We start from the raw sequence: 14,723 nt of genomic DNA, 5'->3' as shown, positions 1-14,723 counted from the left end.
GGATAGCAATTCAGTTAGGTTGATTTGGATTATAGCCTTGTCTGGTGTTTGACGGGAGACAGAGGGCACTTGTTCGTGTTGGGTGTTGCCTTTTGCCGATCGGTTTTGCAAGCTGCAGAACGACCAACCGGGACCAGTGGCGAGAAGCAAGGGCTTAGGAACGACCCGAGCGGAGCTGGTTGAGGTGCCTTGGCGACAACGCGGTGAGCCGAGCTCCTGTCCTGGCGAGTGGGACCTGGGCACGTGAAGTGACCTGGCGTCCAGACACTGGACGTAAACTTGGACGAGCCTGACGAACGTGCGCGCCTGGCATCCGAGCCACGTGGAGGCAGCTCGTCTTCCCGGCGCCTTATCTGAGGGCGGGGATGCTGTTGTGCCATTACCACAAGCCCGGATTCCGAATCTGCAAGGTGCAGAATTTATCCTGCGAGCGCCCTTTGGACAAACCCGGGGCTGCGCCGAAAGGCACAGCGCCCTAATTCTCCCTTGACAAGTCAAGATGCTGAGCCGTCAGGCAGTGGTGTCCTCCGGAGAAGCATCGGCGGGCAACATGTTCAAACGTGTCGCCAAGTGCCAGACAGCCCGGCGCCGTACCTCCCCTTCCCTGGAGGTCACCGCGCCCGCCAACTTTGAACGGGGTGGCCAGCGTGGTCGCTGGTTGGACCCCACGGACGACCGTCGAGTGCTCACTTTGTATTGGGCCGTTTGAGTGACAATGGTTTCTGGGGGCTTATAAGCCGCGGCGCGCCGCCTGGAAAACCGGATCCGCCGACCCACCGGGAGCAGAGTGCCGCTCTCGACTGGAGTGAGATATGTCACGCGTTTTCGCCGGACGTCGCCGTGCGGGAACAGTCGCGTTTGCTGTGAGCTCTCGGCCCCAGTGCCGATCCCTTCATGTCCTGTATAATGACCTGTATATAGTGTATAAAGTCCCTTTTGTTATTCTCACCGACGCCTGACTCGGAGTCTTCGCTACCAACGCTCTGTCACGAAACGGGTGACGAGCGCTACGGGACCACCTCAAAGTCGTAACAGTATGCGTCGCTGTTCGCGGAACCTCTTGGTGCGAGCTGCTTGGAGCACTGGGTGCATGCGACTTGGTCTGTGTCGATCTTCAATGAACCTTTTTGACACCAACTTGGGTCAATGGGCATGTGCCACAAGACTTGTGCCGCTTTTCAATGACAAAAAGAAAGCTCCTGCAAAATTGCTCCTTCGCTCGGCTCAATCGAACCCTCGTCGCGCACGGACTTCGCGGCGGCGTCACTGGATGGCGAAGCGTGTGAAATGGAAATCATAAGAGAGTAGCCCGACTGCACACATTTTTCGGCATTGGCAATATGGTGGGTCACTAAATATTTTTCAATTCTAGCAGCATTAACGCCCGACATCTATCATGAGGTGGGTTCTGCTGTAATTTTTACGCGTGAGGATGCATGCCCCCACTTTGAATATTCGCGATGCGGGTGTGTGAATCTCGGCGACAAAAGTTTGCACAGCCCCAAGAATGACGTCAGCTGCGCAGCTGTCACGGTGGATCATGGTTGAACTAGAGCAGAATAGGTGAGCGGTGCTGCGGATGACGTCATCGTCAAAGCTGACGCGGTGCCAACTCGCACAGGTAGCGCGGCTCGGAGCGAATGGATCCAGCGCCCGGCATAATTCGGCGCTCGGAGAAACACGTAATCAGTTCTGCATCGGCACTTGAAGAAAGCAATTTGATAAACAATAAGAGAACAATTAGATAAACAATAAGAGAACAATTAGATAAACAATAAGAGAACAATTAGATAAACAGTGATGGCAGAAATGAGAGTAAGTGCGCTCGCGCGAAATACGAGTTCACTTCGTGGAACGAGGGTTGTTTTTTTCTCTCTCGCATTAAGTATATATTTATTGTGCCCAGTCCTTGTTCAGCATATGTAGTTGCAAGTCCTTTGGCAGTTTTAAATATTGGTGGTAGCGGCATCTTTGGTAAACGACCTTTATGGTAAACTAAGTGCACCGGAAGGTACCAAGGATGATCTCATATTTTTTATACAGCACGAAGGGTATAATATTTTAGAAAGGGTTCCTTTGCAGCTTTAAAGCAAAATTCAATACCTGAAGTTAAACTGGTAGCTTGGCATAATAGAATACTAAGTAGGTAAGTTATATCGAAAGTGCCCACATTGTGCGCTTCAAGTGCATGGGTAAGTTCTTATTGAAATGAAACAGAATCTATAGCGGAGATTCCGGCATGCCGGAAGTCGGCGTTTTAAACTTGTGCCACGAGTTTCACTTGTCGTCAAAGATTGCGATAACGGTTTCTGAGGGTATTAAATTGTTTGGTAATACAAAGAAGCTGGCAATTTGAGAAAAGCTCCTCAGCATGAAACCTACCTGAATGATCAGAGATACTTAAAATCAGTAAAAATACAATTACATCAACGTCGCCGTTGCTTAGGCTAGAAAAATAGAACTGGACTTAATGTCTTCATTTGCTGTGTGAATAAAGTGTTCTTTAATCATCTATCTAACATCTATTAAGAGGAGTCCTTCTAGCCATCCTCAACTCCTTAGTTGGCTGAAAAGAAGTGGCGTAAACATATCTTCTTAAATGTATCTTCTCAAATATTGTTCTGGAATAAATTAGTTAAAACTAAATTACGAGTGGGTATTTGATGCTTAATTAAGCCTCCAACCGAAAAAAAATCAAATTATGGGGTTTTACGTGCCAAAACCACTTCCTGATTATGAGGCACGCTGTAGTGGGGGACTCCGGAAGTTTCGACCACCTGGGGTTCTTTAACGTGCACCTAAATCTAAGTACACGGGCGTTTTCGCATTTAGCCCCCATCGAAATGCGGCAGCCGTGACCGGGATTCCATCCCGCGACTTCGTGCTCAGCAGCCCAACACCATAGCCACTGAGCAACCACGGCCGGTTCACACCCGACTGAGGTCAAAGTGATGCACAGCCCCTTCGCACATGTCACTGAAACTTCGCGTGATTTTGAATTTGCAGTTACTGCATTCGTCTGCACTGTTTCCGTTCATGATGCTTCCTGTTCATCTTATGATGACTAAATTCAAGCAGGCGTCGACTTGCTGAAATTAGAAACAGGGCCCGTATTCACAAGAAAGTTCTTATGCCAGAACTCCTGTAAGAGAAAATGCTGGTCAATCGTGTTACTGAACGTATTATTGGCAAAGGCTGCTGGACAAAAAAATACACTTCCGAATAAAAAGCGTTGTGAATTCGGCCAACATTTTTTTAATGTGTAAATTAGATCAGCGGGGAGAAAAGCCCCGTAGTTAAGTAACTCAAGGCTGAAACGCTAGTATGTGGGTCTTAGGGTAGTGATGTTTTAACCAAGAGCTTCATGGCCATTTGCCCTATTAATGATCCTTGAGAGTCAGTTTCAGGGGACACTGTTATAAAAGAAGCTATATGAAATAGATTCTTCTGGGTAAGTATAATTTCGCTTATTTTTTTACATGACGCCATAAAATTGAAATATTTCTTGGCGTAAGGCTGCTTCTCAGCGCGGCATTATTTGATTGCAAGGCATGCTAACATTTAAGAAACCTCTTAGGTACGAAACATACCATATACTTCTTGTGTTTTTAATGAAAATAGGATAAATTTACACAACTAAGGAGTGTTTCTGTGTCACTCAAAGTATTGCACTTTTCTTAGACTTTTTAAAAAAGGGATCACCAGCCTATTTTATATCCACTGCAGGACCAAGGCCTCCCTGCGATCTCCAATTACCCCTGCCCTGCGCCAACCAATTGATACTAGCGCCCGCAAATTTCCTAATTCCATCGCCCTACCGCCGTCCTCAATTGCGCTTCAAATTTCTTGGCACCCATTATGTAACCCTAAGGGTACACCGGTTATCTACCCTGCGCATTACATGACCTGCCTAGCTCCATTTTTTCTCCTGTCAATAAGAATGTCGGCAATACCCGTTTGCTCTCTGATCCGAACCTCTGCGCTTATGTCTCTTAACATTATGCCTATCATTCTTCGTTCCATCCCTCTTTGTGCGGTTCTTAACTTGTTCTCAAACTTCTTCGTTAGTCTCCAAGTTTCTGCCCCATATGTTAGCACCGGTAAAATTCACTGATTGCAAACCTTCCTTTTCAATGATAATGGTAAGCATCCAGTCAGGAGCTTACAATGTCCGCCGTATGCGCTCCAACACATTGTTATTCTTTTGCGAATTTCGTTCTTACGTTCAGGGTTCCCTGTGAGTAATTGATCTAGGTAAACGTACTCATTCACAGGCTCTAGAGGCTGATTGACGATCCTGAACTCTTGTTCCCTTGCCCGAATATTCATGATTATCTTTGTGTTCCGCATATTAATCTTCAACCCCACTCTTGCACTTTGTCTGTTAAGGTCCTCAATCATTTGTTGTAAATCGTCTCCAGTGTTGCTGGACAGGACAATCTCATCTGCAAATCGAAGGTTGCCGAGATATTCACCGTTGATCCTTACTATTAAGCCTTCCCAGTTTAATATCTTGAATACTTCTTCCAAGCACGCAGTAAATAGCATTTGAGAGATTTTGTCTCTTTGTCTGACCCCCCCCCATTTTTTTATAGGTATCTTCGTACTATTCTTGTGCAGAACTAATGTAGCTGTGGAGTCTCTATAGATATTTTTCAAAATATTTACGTAAGCGTCCTGTACTCCTTGATTACCTAATACTTCTATGACTGCTGGTGTCTCTACTGAATCAAATGTGTTTTCGTAATCTGTGAACGCCATATAAGGAGGCTGATTGTACTCTGCGGATTTCTCGATTACCTGATTAATTACATGGATGTGATCCATTGTAGAGTATCCCTTCCTGAAGCCAGCCTGTTCCCTTGGTTGACCAAAGTCTGGTGTTGCCCTCATTCTATTGGAAATTATCTCGGTGAATATTTTATGTAACACTGGGAGTAAGCTAATGGGCCTATAATTTTTCAATTCTCTAACATCTCCCATTTTGTGGATTAGTATAATGTTTGCATTCTTCCTGTTTTCTGGGGCCATTGAAGTCGACAGACACTTCGAAGAGAGAGTCGCCAATGTTTAAATACCTTTTAAATACATTGCATATTTTCACGAATATCATGTGACCGCTAGAATACAGCGAGGGCGGTACTTGTGATTACTCGGAAAATAAAAAGGAATAATTCTAAGGGTATAATACTAAATATGAGTAGCCTATTTGCAACTCTGAACCTGCAGGAGAGCATTTTGCTGTGACGAATCACCAAAGGGCCGCCCCACTTAGCCACCTTGCTCAGTTTCAACGCGGGCCTGGGGAGATGAGGATGTGGCCGGTGTAGTATTTGTAGCGTGGTTCGGAATGCAATGCATCGTGCTTTCTCATAATCATAACATTACTGAAAATCTTAACTTCATGCACATGTGAACAATTTATTTCGACAAAAGAAGCGAGAAAAGATCGAGTTACAGCAAAGGTTGTTTATGGAACCTCCTATCTCGTAAGCCGAGAGCTATGTTTAAGGGGGTCTTGAACGATTCCTCGGTCTTAGTGAAAACAAAAAGAAGAGTCTGTGGATAGCATACGCTGCTGTAAACAACTCAGCCAAGTTTTGCAAGCGTGCGGGGCACGTATAGCTCACATGCGGAGCATGAATTAGCTTTCTTTCAGACGCTCTCTTATCAACAAAAGCCTGATCCTCACTTTTTTCTGGACGCGTTATTTCGTAATATAACCGATTTCCAAGGGCGGCTGCTTTTGGCCAATAGGTGTCGTCAGTCAAGAAGGATGCTTGCATCAGTGCGTTTCTTAGTACTGTTACAGTGTATGTTTATCGACGCCGTTTAATTAACAGGCTCAAGTAAACGAAAATATGCTTTGCAATTTCGATAATAATTACGCACTTCCGCCCGCGTAGCAATAAAACTTTGGAGACCCTGGTTGTCGGTGTCCTAGCCGTTGGGTGCCGCTAATTTCGACTAGATTTTGACGCTTAGCTACCCTTGAACCGCACGAAGCTTAAGGTCACACCACACGAACGTTTGCCAGCGCGAGCTCACTCTTGGCCGCTGCTGGTTAGACGCCTTGGCAGACCATTTCGTTTTGATATATTGATAGCGCTTCAAAATACGCAAGTTGGGCCGTCAGTGAAGCTGGTGCGGGAAGCCGGTCCGCACCCCGTAGCACGGTCAGACTGGAGCATATGAGTACGAGCGTGCACACAAGCCCTGTCGTGCACAAAGCAGAAGCTTTGCATGCGCGCTACGTTTGGGTGTAGCTGCAGTCTGCTACATAGTCCGTTGGCTGAGGTCAACCGTGTTTGTCTACGTTTGGCGCATCGCAGGCGGCCAAGATCGGAAGTAGTGGCGTCTACGTGAACATACAAAATCAACAATGACCTGCGCGCCACAGTGACGTTCAGTCGGCGGAACATGCTAAGCCCGCCCCGCTCCAGTGTAGCCGTCGCAGTGCAAGACATTGAAAAAGGAACGGGAGGACAGCGAACGGGATCGTACGCTACCTTTGATTCTCAATAAGTCCGCTTCTTCTGAACATATTTATGTACTGTTCTGCGGGAAAGTATTTCTGAAATAGTCTATTTTAACTTCAAATGCATTTCTCGACTTCGATAAGAAGTGGCTCGGGGCCCCTTTAAACATCAAGGCAGACGGGGGGGTTCTCACGTTTATGAGAAAGAGGTGAAATTGCGGTAGGAGGCCTCAACATCATGACCATGCCATGCATCTTGAATGTTGTGATGGACATTCTCCACACGTAATAATAACATTAGACATGACCGGCAAGTGCTCTGCGACCCTTGTCAAAACTTGTAGCTTACAACTATGTCACCCTAACTTACAATTCTGAGTATGCAACCACTACCTAGAAATTCAAAACGGTGTCGATACAAATAGCTCTGGCGTAAGCGTATACTGTTTCTCTGGGAAAGTAAATTCATCTTGGCATCTGTAGACCCTTCCTCTGTTAGATGTCCATCAAAATATGACGGCATCGGTTGGTCATACCTTTATAGAAATACTCTCAGGATCCTCGTAGCCGATCCACTGGTTGTCGTAATAGGCGTATGGGCACTTGCCAACGTCGTCAAACTTCTTCGTCCATGTTCCAGAGTTCACGTGTGGACAGATCTGTGAAGCACAGGATGCAAGCTATGCATGAGTTTTTTACTATTAAATATTGTTTTTTTTTCTAGTTCTTGCCAAAAGATGAGGGCACACGTGCTGTGACTCAACTACGTTGCTCTCGTCAAAGTGTCCACAAAAGCTCATTAGAATTCATAAAAAAATTTGCAATGAGTTGCACAGAAACGTCTGTTACGTACCTCGTAGTAGGCAAGAAAGCCAGTGGCGTTCGTGTATGGTCCGGGGATTCCGCCATTCTTTTCTTTGTTGATGTAAGCCCTGAGCCCCGTATTCGACTTCTCGCTCAACGTGTAAGTCCTGCCATAGAAGGGAACGCCAACAACCAGTTTCTCTCTCGGAGCTCCCAGGCTCATCCACAGCTGGAGTCCATCGTGCTGTAATATCGATGATACAAACAATCCTTGGTTGAAGAATGAAGAGCTCTTTCTTTTGGTACTAAAACATAGACAGCTTTGATTATAGCGAGGCCAACTATAGCGGCACTGGCGACGACGTCAGCTTGTCATGCGCATCCTTCAATGAGTGGACACGGTCATCAACAAATTGTTTCATGATTTAAGCTCTATAGCGCCGGGGACAGCGCCCTTTGTTATGGTCCGATTCAATTTCTTTGCCTTGGCGTCTTCGTGCGCGCGACCCACGGTGCCATTCACCATCTTCACCCACTCAGGAAACCCCAGTGAAAGAGCCAACAGGGCTCCTACATCCGGACGCTCTTTCGGCGTGACCGCTGCGGTGACGTTCGCTCGGAAGTTGCAGTGTAACAATAATTAATGCTCCTGCAGCTCTGGAAGTTTGTTTTTGCACCAGTGTTGATCAAAGTTACGTTTATTATATGTACAGTTGCAGAAGTTTCTTTTTTCAATTTTTATGAGAATTGCCATACACTTAAAAAAGTCTTTCAATGCATTTTCAAAAACAAAATTTGTTTATATTGCGGTTCATTTTTCATGGCGAGTGACCAAATCAATCCTTTAATTATCTGTTATAGGCTTTTGTATAGCATCACATTTTTTCAGGGTTTTCCAAAAAAGAAGCTCGTGCGCTTGATTCGTGGGAAAACTACAAAACATTTTTCACACATAGATGCGTAAGTTAGTACTCGTTGTCATAAATGAAATTATTGTATCGACTCATGCTTGCTGACAAAGACAGGATGAACACATCAAAACGCGCCTGTAATAAACATGCCTACTGGTCCACAGTGCGAACTTCAGGGAAAATCTTGGTGCTACCAAAGATGGCGCTTATCCTTGAGATATACCTGTATTGCGGGGGTGGCCATTACAGTGGAAATATCTGAAATACATGTTTTGATAATTTTTTTCGTACAAACTGCAAAGCATCGGCATTACACGAGCATATACAATACGCAAAATGCAGCAACCTCAGTGAGGTGCCAGAACGTTGGTGAGACGATGTTTGGCTTGCTAGAGTGCACAGTTAAATGTACTAGGTGTGTCTACTTTGTAGGCCACACCCATGTAGCATTCACTTACATGTAGCGCTACCTTTGATTTCCTATTATGCGACTTTTAAATTGCTCTGTTCTTCCACTGAGAAAAGCTCACACTATCGCGTCTTTAGTAATTTCGTTGTGATATCCTTGACGCAAATATGTTCACTTAATATTGGAAGATACTGGAAGGGTGTCAAATGATGTTGCAGGGCTTCTCAGACTGAGGCGAAATAAAGAACAATTTTTGTTCCTTGTTCCTTCTGCGGCAAAGGCAGGAGATCCAAGCACGTTCAATCAATTTCGGGAAACAAGATATTTTGCGAGTTACAATGAAAGTTTGAGGGCAAAAGTGAATATTAAGAATGTCGGATTCATTGCCACCCTTAGGATTTCAGTGTTTTTTTTTCATCTTTACGCACAGAAACGACTGACATTGCACTGGAGCGGTCACTACTTGAGCCGCCATTAGAAACTGAAACAAACTGAGGACAGACAAGTGAGCCTCATGCGCAATAACTACTGGCTGGCACTGTCGTGCTCTGACAGGGCTGTAGGTTAGAGCATGAGGTTTTTTCTCCAGATAGAAACACCGAACAACGCTTCGGGAATGCGAAGAATCAGGGGCTGAATTCACAGACGTTGTCACTCGTAAGCGTTCTTTGTTTCTGGACGATTAATTTCGTTAATAATATGTCGAGCATTAGGATTGGCTGAAATTTTCTTTTACGAACAATTCTACTGGAAGAGCTTTTTGTGCATACGGGTCCAGGTCGTCTGATAAAATGTAAGTTAAAGGAGCTTGGCTTAGTTGAGTCAAATGAAATAAAACACTTGTGGCTCCATAGAAGAATACTTACCACATTGAGTTTTTCATAAGCCCACTCATCGAACGATCTTCTGAATAGAGGACTATGGACATCCGTAAATCCGGCCCAGTTTCCACGTAGATCGTAAGTCATTACATTTATCCAGTCCAGAAGCCTGGAAAGAAGTTAAAAGTGATGGCTTAATACATTGTTTGCTTAGAATACACTAAGAAAGAGGGCCACCATACGGGTGACTAAAAATAAAATTAGAACAGATGACGAATAAAGTCAGGCCCGCCGCGGTGGCTTAGCGGCTATGGTGTTGCGCTGCAGAGCATGAGGTCGCGGGATCAAATCCCGGCCACGGCGAAGTGCGAGAACTCCCTTCTCTGATGCATTAGGGGCACGTTAAAGATAAAAATTAAGTAATAATAATAAAGGTCAAAACGAATGCTCAGTCCCACACTACGGCCTGCCTCATAATCAAATCGCGGTTTTGGCACTTAAAACCCGGAATTGATTCATTCAGTAAATGAAGTCCAACAGGTATGCTCTCAAAACAAGAGCAGGATGACATAAGAAAGAGTCTTTTGCTGGAACGGTGAGCTCATAAGGATGGTAAGAAATAAATGCTTACTCCCCAAGCTCTGCCACTTCGTAGCCTTCTTGCAGACGGAACTTTGCAACCGGCACAGCAGCTGTCAGTAGCAACTTGTATTGGTCGAAAACAGACCTTAGTTCCTGAAAGAAATAAACAGAACAGGGTATGCTGGCAAGATGATTGAAAGCAAAGTATGTACAATCGATTCATGAAGTATTTCGCTGTAGCCAGCTTTAAAAAAGTAATCCTAGAATGTGAATAAGGAAACACAAGGTAAAGCGACATCTGCGAGGTGAAGACAGTAGTGAGATGAATGTAATATCTCTTGCTTAAGTTTGTTCTTGGAAAAAGAAAGCAGGACACCGCAGACGCATTAAGCCCTAGCACAACATCTAAGGAAAGTTATAGCTAAATTTAACTAAGAATTTATATGACCGTGGTTCTACGGCCTTCAATGTTGTCTGAGGGCATTTCATTATGAAGGTCACCTGTTGACGTCAAGGACAGTGATGGGCTTGTCGTACGTGATTTCGACTTTCGCCATTAATTCACAGCAATTGGGCAATGGCCTTTGCTTTATGGGCTCTTAATTTTTCCATAAGAACTGAATGACTGGTGATGAGTTGGTGTGGACTGTGTCACATTGTAGCTATAATACTTCTTTTTCAGGCTGTTTCAAACTTTTTCTCCAGTTATGAGCAAGCACAGTCATCATCGTAACAGTTATTATTGTCATGAACAACAGGGGCAACCGCTGATATTATTGTACATTACTTTCCTTCTTTCGTTAAGGTCTTTCCCTCATTAGTTCAATACAGATTTTTTCTGTTTCATTTTACTGTGATTAACGGGGCTCGGCAAGCGCTGAAGGTGATGCGTGAGCTACTAGTTCACCACAAAGGTGAACTCTGACAATGCACCATTTATGCGCTCAGAGATTAATGGTGGCGCAGGGCTGAGCTTGTACCTTGACCAGCAGGAGGAAGTTGGCCTTGTCCGAGTATGCCCCGCCACGGTCATAGGCGCCCGGGTATTCCCAGTCAAGGTCAAAGCCGTCGAAACCGTACGTCTGCACCCACTTGAGCGCGCTATTGATGAACGTGTGCCGCCGACCAGTGGTGCTGACCATCTCCGAATACTTCTTGCCTCCTTCGGCCCAGCCACCAACCGCCAGAAGAGTCTTCAGTTGCGGGTTCTTTTTGTGCAGCGCTGTGAACCGCCGGTATCCGCCTGGGTATCATGGGAAAACACACAAGTGCGATTGGATCACTCGACTTTGACGTTGCGTGCCGCTCCCTGTTTGCATTTGCAATGGTGCGACTAATAGCGCAACACAATCAATAATGGCTGGGGTTTTCAACTCTGCTGGTGGGTCAATAATTCTTGGAGGGAAACCTACGAAGGCTTCAGTCGCGGTGATGTTGATAAGAGAAATGCCGCCCGAGAAGAGAAGAAAACAGGAAGGGGCTGTAAGACGCAGCATTAGTGGTCGCAAATCCGATTAGCATACATCTAAGAACTGGGCAAGGTTAGCAGCCTTGCAACAGTGCGGCATGTCAATGCCACGCATTACTCTTACAGTAGCAAGTAAGCAACTTGCTATGCGCTACGCTAACACTACGTAAGATCTGTTCTGGTTGATTACGTGTAACGTACTTATACTTAGGTAAATATACGCTTTCCTTTTTAATGATTATGCCTATAAGCTGGAGTGAACTGGAGGCCAAATGAGCTTCGAACAAGAAACAACGTGATCGCAGTGTCGAAGATTCACTGTTATTGAAGTCGTTTTATTAATGAGCGTATCGCTGAAGGGAGCGATAACTATGTTTTTTATGTCCAAATATCCGTGAAAGGGTGAAGAGCAGTTAAAATTGAACTCGCCCCGTCCCGAGATACCTATTTCAGTACGCTTAGCTAACTAATGAACTAACTAACTGACTTATATAAGCGGGGAGAGAAATACAAAAAATTAACTGGGAGGATTAGGGGAACTTTAACGCGAAGCAGTCTTCTCTTTCAGTGCAGCCACTTCTTTCGTTGGCGGGAGGCACATCTCCACCTTTTGGTGGGATGATGCCGGTGATAGTGCAGTCTGAAGTTATGTTCCACAGGGGCGACTTCATATGTTGGGACTGGTCAACTGTTCACTACAACTGTTCACTACAAATTAGGAATGTTTAACATTACGTAGACGTCACCTGCAGTTGTGCTTGCCAAATTTTTGCGCTCGGGATTTTTCGCACGGCTGTTGCGAATCCCGTCACGTGGTAATTGCGCACCTGTTATCATGTCAGGTGCGACGTGAAACGCAATGAAACAGATGTTATGACGCGTTCTCGAAACACACTCACATAATGTGTAGTCACGAGCTGCGTCCCTATGGCTGACCTTTGTTGAAGTCATACTCCGGGTCAATGCTGAAAAGCTCCCACGTCTGGTTGCTAAGGCCGACGAATGCGTAGATGAGGTGCGTGCACTTGTCCAAGGGTATGTCCTCGATGTCGTAGTTCATAGGTTCCGGTCGGTACAGCGCCCAAGCACTGTAGTAGCAAACGATGCGTCCTGGGTGCTGCCTGCTGCTACTGCCGCCGTTTTGTCTCGGAGTTCGGAGGCTGGCGCCATCGTCGGTTGCTGCAGAAACCCGAATGTTACGACTGACTGTTGAACTGCTTCAAGAACCACAGGATGAGGCGCAAGAACACCTTGTGGCCTGTGACCTTTCACGAATACAACGATTTTCATTTTTGAAACAGTGTGAAAAGACGAAAGACAATGGAAGAAGCACCCAAGAAAGGTACATGTCTTACCGCGTCGGTAGTCCCTATAGCGCTGTTTTGAAAGTAAATGTTCACGAAATCGCCCAATAGTTTCCTACTTTGCTACAATAATGCTTACCTACCGAAGCGAGTTGAAGCGCTTTACATGCTACGATAGCTTAACTGCACTGAAAAGTTGTTGTTTTCTCATATAGCGAGAATTGTCTATGCGTAGTTGTGCAGTTTCTTTTATTTAGGCGCTACATAATCTAGACGGATCAAGTTTTCAATTTATTCTTAGAGACTAAATGTTACCTGTCCCGTATGACATATCGTTGTTTTTTTTCTAGCAATGTCGAACAGTTGTGTATAAAGTGACGCCATATTATATCTCGCTGCACACGCAGTAGTAATGCTTTCGTTAGCGATAGGAGCGTCGTAGGTAGTCAGTGTCATTGTTAGTGTAGAGACAATAGAAGGGGCCTCTTGTCTCATCTTTAATCCACCAAGATGCACACATATTAGATCAGCCCCCCCCCCCCGAAAAAAAAAAACACTCATCACACTCACCCCACACTCACCCGCGGGAATCTGGCTTGTGCGGCCGGCAATGAAACCTAAGGCGCCGCGCTGAGCGCCTGAACACCGTAGCATTCATGATATCGTGGCTAACACATTATGATTACACACGTCTAGGTTGTTACTATTTCCTTACTTAAGTTTATGTGGTGCTTTCTTAAACTGTAATATTTTCCTGCAGTGTCATGAATTTCCTTTATTAAAGCGACAATATTACTGTTGCTTATCTTTTGCTAGCTGAGGAGAATTCCGTCCATATTTCTACGAAGTAGACGGGTCGATCGTCTTAGGAGAATAAAATTATTTACCTTAAGTTGAAAGCTATCACAGTTACATCTGCGGCTGTTGAGTAAATGCAAACATTATGCGAGAGTTCCATCGGCGTTTGGCAGTGATATCAATGACGTTTTAATATTACAGCTTGCAACTTTGTAGGGCCAATCTTGCCTAGTTATATTTTCCCTAACTATTCCTTAATATTTCTAGTAATTTTCATACAATGAAGATGGCGCGGACGTGATCATGATCCCGACTTACAGCTAAAAAATTAAAGTATGGGGTTTTACGTGCCAGAACCGTCATGAGATTATGAGGCACGCCGTAATGGGGGATTCCGGAAATTTGAACCACCTGGGGTTCTTCAAAGTGCACCTGAATCTAAGTACACGGGCCTTCTCGCATATCGCCCCCATCTAAATGGGGCCCTGCGGCTAGGATTTGATCCCGCGCCCTCGTGCTTAGCAGCCCAACACCATAGACACCGAGCAACCACGACGGCTACGACTTACAGTTTGTGCAGGTGGCAGTCCCCAAGAGTAATGACCAGGAGAGCAGGAGCTGCACTAGTCTTGTTTTCATGGTGTGGTAGTGAACGTACGGGAAACTTCCTGAGGAATAATAAGATAAAAGGATGACAAAAGAGCCGCAATATTTCGATTGTGGTAAAACATAAAAACTGTGAAAACTCATATGTATTTAAAGATGGAATAAACATTAAGTGCCCTGTTTTTTCAGGAATGAATTGTTACGGTAAGCTCTACTCTTGATTTCTATAAAAGTGCATACAAGCGTGCTTGAAAGACTGGTATGCACAAGATATTCATGGGAAACGCTTGCGTGAATAAGGAACGGTTGTGTAAAGGTGTAGTACTGCTCACACGGGGAGTGATTGGTTTCGCTCTTATACGCCTTAGTAATTAAAGCTCATGACTGCGCCAAGTCGTACTTATTAATAACCTTACTAGATTTGATGTATCCTAGCTGACCAGTGGTTGACACACTTCCATGCCGTCATTTTGTCACATCCATGCATGTCGATGTTACTTACGAATAGCGTGTTTTTTCACGCAAGATACTCAGACGCTCTA

General features: G+C 45.0%; 2 protein-coding genes across 2 annotated transcripts in view; one reads left to right on the top strand and one right to left on the bottom strand.

The window, feature by feature from the left end:
• The window catches only part of LOC142572598 (uncharacterized), a 291,788-nt gene that overhangs the window by 229,735 nt on the left and 47,330 nt on the right, over window positions 1-14,723 (top strand). The window lies entirely within an intron of this gene.
• LOC142572591 (endochitinase-like) overlaps window positions 1-14,723 on the bottom strand; it is a 31,672-nt gene that overhangs the window by 15,455 nt on the left and 1,494 nt on the right. The window contains exons 2-8 of the mRNA XM_075681811.1: window positions 14,145-14,243; window positions 12,410-12,652; window positions 10,986-11,248; window positions 10,055-10,158; window positions 9,469-9,592; window positions 7,332-7,526; window positions 7,015-7,137 (exon numbers count right to left, since the gene is read on the bottom strand). Coding sequence (XP_075537926.1) covers window positions 7,015-7,137; window positions 7,332-7,526; window positions 9,469-9,592; window positions 10,055-10,158; window positions 10,986-11,248; window positions 12,410-12,652; window positions 14,145-14,214 — 1,122 coding nt within the window. The 5' untranslated portion in view covers window positions 14,215-14,243. The remainder of the gene's footprint in view (window positions 1-7,014; window positions 7,138-7,331; window positions 7,527-9,468; window positions 9,593-10,054; window positions 10,159-10,985; window positions 11,249-12,409; window positions 12,653-14,144; window positions 14,244-14,723) is intronic.

The sequence above is a fragment of the Dermacentor variabilis genome, chromosome 2, assembly GCF_050947875.1.
Source record: "Dermacentor variabilis isolate Ectoservices chromosome 2, ASM5094787v1, whole genome shotgun sequence".
Taxonomy (NCBI): domain Eukaryota; kingdom Metazoa; phylum Arthropoda; class Arachnida; order Ixodida; family Ixodidae; genus Dermacentor; species Dermacentor variabilis.
The sequence above is the reverse complement of the archived record's forward strand: the minus strand, read 5'-3'. Positions and strand labels throughout refer to the sequence as shown.